Source organism: Gastrolobium bilobum, unplaced genomic scaffold (genome assembly GCF_033153095.1).
Source record: "Gastrolobium bilobum isolate Gb01-03AN ecotype WA unplaced genomic scaffold, APGP_CSIRO_Gbil_v1 utg5280, whole genome shotgun sequence".
Lineage (NCBI taxonomy): Eukaryota > Viridiplantae > Streptophyta > Magnoliopsida > Fabales > Fabaceae > Gastrolobium > Gastrolobium bilobum.
In genome coordinates, this window is record NW_026895286.1 from 121957 (window position 1) to 126233 (window position 4277).

The following is a 4277-nucleotide window of genomic DNA, read 5'->3' on the forward strand; positions in this document are numbered from 1 at the left end:
GATTACGGTTCGTCTTCCCCTTCCCTTCCCTTCCCTTTCTAGACCCTAAAACTCATCGCATCAAAATTATATTTTCATTTTTATTTCACTTTATTATTTCCTGAGCAGAAGATCAACATGTTGTTTAATGGATTATAAAACTATTTATCTGATAAATTAAAAGTGAATATAGATAAACAAGTATTGCACACCGAGCAAAGAGCACTAGACGTGAATAATTTGAACACGACCACTTTCGGGATCAGACCCATCACAAAGGAGTTGCACAGCTAGCTGACCATTAATCCCACCCTTTTTAATTCCAAAAGTGGAACTTGTCACATTAATAGAGCATGATTGTTTTCCAATGCATGCTCTTTCAACCACAGCCATACTATAACGTGATTCCCATTCACCTATTTGGAAGGAACCACACTTTCCTTGTGGGTCCCCATAACTTGCAAATTGGATTTCAGATATGGTTTTCCCATTTTGACATGTCACTTCTAATGTGCTTCCATAATCTGCAGTTGCACAAATAGTACCAACGGTGATTGTTTGAACAGACACGTTGAAGGGGTTTCCACCCATTTCCTCAAACAAAACCAATGTGTTAGTGTCCTTGTTTAAGAAAGATCTTGGTACATGGTAAAAACTTTGAGATGGTTCACCACAACCACTAGCACACTTCTTAGGTTCATAATTGCCTCTGTAACCACAGGTATCACTACATCCATTTTCATCGGCCACCATTGTAGGCCAATAGCGTCCAATGCTTTGTCCATTAACCCAAGCTTGTCCTTTACCAACGCCTTGTAAGTCTAACACCACAGATTCTGTACCTTCAGGGGTCTCAAAGGTGGTTTTGTACCAAGTCATTGGCCTCCCAATAGGAGCAATGTTTATGTCCCATTGAACTCCATTGAGAAATTTGGGATCATAGAACCTTCTAGCCTCACCATTTAACCCAACCTTGTAAGACCAACTTGATGTTGATAAATCCAAACTATTGTTTGACTTGCTTCCAATGAGTTTCACAGGACCCCCAACAATACCCACATTTTTTAGATCATAGAATGCACCATAATGTGCATGCCCAACTGTTCCACTCAATAAACTTATAACATTGGTCCCCTGATTCAAAGAGACAGGCTTTTCATATACAAATCCAAGTTTGTCATACTTGCCCCATTGAGCACCGATATATTGTCCGTTAACATAAGCATGAAGAACACGACCTGTTGTATTCACTTGCAAAGTGGCATTTTGCCATGAGGAGGTGTCATTGATAACAACTTTGGTCATGTACCATAAGTAATCACTAGCATCAACAACAACTCCCTTTTGCTCAAGAAGTTGAGATACTTTGAATGTGCCTTTTCCTTCAAGGGTATCTTCCACTGGGTCTGATTTCCATAACCAATTAATTGGTTTACCCTCTGAAGCTGGTTTCTTAACATATATAGTAGTTTGGGTGTTAACCTTGGCAGTGTTGAAAACCTCCTTCTTGCAATCTTGGAGAATGGATACTGACCAAGCAGGAACAGAGTACTTGCCATCTTGTTGCAGATCAACTTCAGCATCCTGAGAATTGTGTGAATTGCTCAAGAAGCAAAACTTTTCTCCAGTGGCATTGTTTGCATATGTAGTCAAGTACACTAAATTCCCATATTGTTTTTCAGTAACAGTGCCATTGGTGAGAACCTTTTCTCCAAGCTTTATGGCAGCATGAAGGTTCCTAAGATGACCCCATTTGGGTTGGTTCAGATTACCATATTCATCAAGTGGTGCATCATAATCATAAGCAGTGATAATATATGGACCCCCTGCTGTTCGCCCAAAATTTGTTCCTCCATGATACATGTAATAGTTTTGAAAGACTCCACCTTTTTCAAAGAAACGTGCAACTGAAAATGCAACATCTTCAGCAGTTCTATGTGGCTTCCTTTCACCCCATTTCTGAAACCAACCAACCCAATTCTCAGTAAACATTTTAGGGCTCTTAGGATTGTTTGGCTTGAAATTGTCACAGTAATAACCATTGCAAGTGTTGATCATTGGTGCTGGAGCATTGCTCTGCTTGCACATAATCCATGGGACACCAATATTTTGAGCTAAAGCCATTTGTGCACACCATTTGATATAAGCATTCCCTGCTTCTCCATAATGACTCATAACATCTCCATATTCATTCTCAATTTGAGCAAGAATAATTGGTCCTCCTTGTGATGCAAACAATCCTGCTTCTTTGCACATGTTCACAATCTTTGTTGTGAATATTTGCATTTCCTCTTTAAAAACTGCGTTATCTGTTCTAAGCTGAATCCCTGGCAAGCTATGTAACCACATTGGGAAACCTCCATAGTTCCATTCAGCACATACATAAGGACCAATTCGAAGCACAACATATAACCCTGCTTCTTGAATGTTCTTAACAAACTTGATCAAGTCTAAATTTCCTGAAAAATCATATTGGCGACGCGCAGGCTCATGAAGGTCCCAAAATACATAGGTTTCAATGGCATCAAGGCCACCATCCCTGGCCTTTTGAATAAGGTCGGGCCACATTTGTGAAGTGCTGCGTGGATAGTGAATTGCACCTGATATTATTACTTGTCGTTCTCCATTGATGATGATGGCATTTGCATCATACTCAACAGTTGTTGCTAATGAGCAAGCCCAGAGCAATGCTGAACCTGCAATGAGAAAGATTTTAATCCTTTGATTAGACATGATATTTTGTTCTCCGAATGAAGCTTGTGTATTTTTTCAGAAGAGCCAGTATTTATAGGTTCAATTTCTTACATGGCTATTCTATTTTTGGTATGTCTGAAGAATATGGATAAATAGATAATCTTTATATTGTTTGTTACGATAAGGATTTTTGTTTTTGTTTTTTTGGTCTTCTCATTTGCTTTTCTTAATACCTTAAAATGGCCTTTTCGGATCAACTTTGTTGCTCGTAAGTTCTATTGTGGTTGTGAATTGTTATTTCCTAACTGAAGATTGTTAATGGTCCTTATCTAACTTTTGCATTAGCTGGTCAAGTTTTATCGTAACTAGATATGCCTCCCCGGATGCATGAACGTTAAAAAATTCGGAAACCACTTTTTCACGTCTGTATGTTTATTGTAATGTTTTTATTATTATATTTATCATAAAAATTTCGAACACTCAATAACAAAGACTTACAAAGTAAAGAAAGGTGTTCATCTGCGTATACGTCATCCGATACATATACAGCTATAATAGCATCTCTAAACTCTAAAGTATAACAATCCTCAAATAAATGACAGTGAATAAATTAAATGTTTATGTGAAAATTTAAACACGTATTCAAAATAACTGTAAATGGTAAATCTTGTAATTGACATAATAAAAAGAGTAAATATCTTTTTCGATCCTCAGCAAATTCTACGATGCCCGCTTTAGTCCTTAGCAAATAAAAGGCTATTCGTCGTCCCTAAGAAATTCAAAGTGGATCCATTTTAGTCCTTTTGAGATACTAATGTGGGTCTTTTTAGAATTTGTGAGGGCCACGATTTCAACTAAATGAGTCTATTTTGAATTTCTTAGGGACCGCAAATAACTTTTTTATTTGCTAGGCACTAAAGCGGGCATCGTGAAATTTGCTGAGGATTAAAAAAGATATTTACTCTAATAAAAAAGTTAAGAATACAGTTCATTCCAAACAAGTCTAATAGGACCCTAAAATAAATATAAGGTATATGTTAGGACATAGATGTCTTTATGTGAAAAGTCAGTATTACGTTGGTAATTGACCAAGGTGAAATCAAAGGTTGATTTTGAAGATGTAATTAAATTCTGTGGTTAATTTCATGGATTCAAAGTGATCCTATCTTGATCAAACCATGTCTAGATTAATTTCTAAAAATTGATCAAAGTAAGAAAAATTGATAACCAATGAAAGTTGGTTTAGGTCAAAGTTGAATGCAAAGTTACTAAGTTAGTAATATAATTTAACTTTGTGAATTCCTTGCATGATTTTTTATGGATGATTGATTATTTGAGACCTTATATGCTTTATATTCTTAAAGGTCAAAGTTAAGTGTTGACTAACCAATAAGTACAACTAAAAAAGTATGAATTAGGGACGGATTTTAGAGAGAGAAAAAATTCCGTCTCTAATTGGGACGAATTTAGAGACGAAAAAACAATCTGTCCCTATTTGGGACGAAATTAGTGATAAAATAAATTCTGTCTCTAATAGGGACAAATTTTGAGATGAAAAAATATTTCGTCCTTATTTGGGACGGACATAGGGACGAAATATTTTC

At 36.4% G+C, this 4277-nt stretch overlaps 1 protein-coding gene across 1 annotated transcript; it reads right to left on the reverse strand.

Annotated features, from left to right (window-relative positions):
* Positions 1-204: 204 nt before the first annotated feature.
* LOC133304240 (beta-galactosidase-like) lies at positions 205-2712 on the reverse strand. Its single transcript, XM_061504251.1, has 2 exons — positions 548-2712; positions 205-493 (listed from the first exon to the last, which is right to left on the reverse strand). The coding sequence occupies exons 1-2, from the start codon at positions 2710-2712 to the stop codon at positions 205-207; spliced, it is 2454 nt and encodes an 817-aa protein (XP_061360235.1).
* Between the last annotated feature and the right edge of the window lie 1565 nt (positions 2713-4277).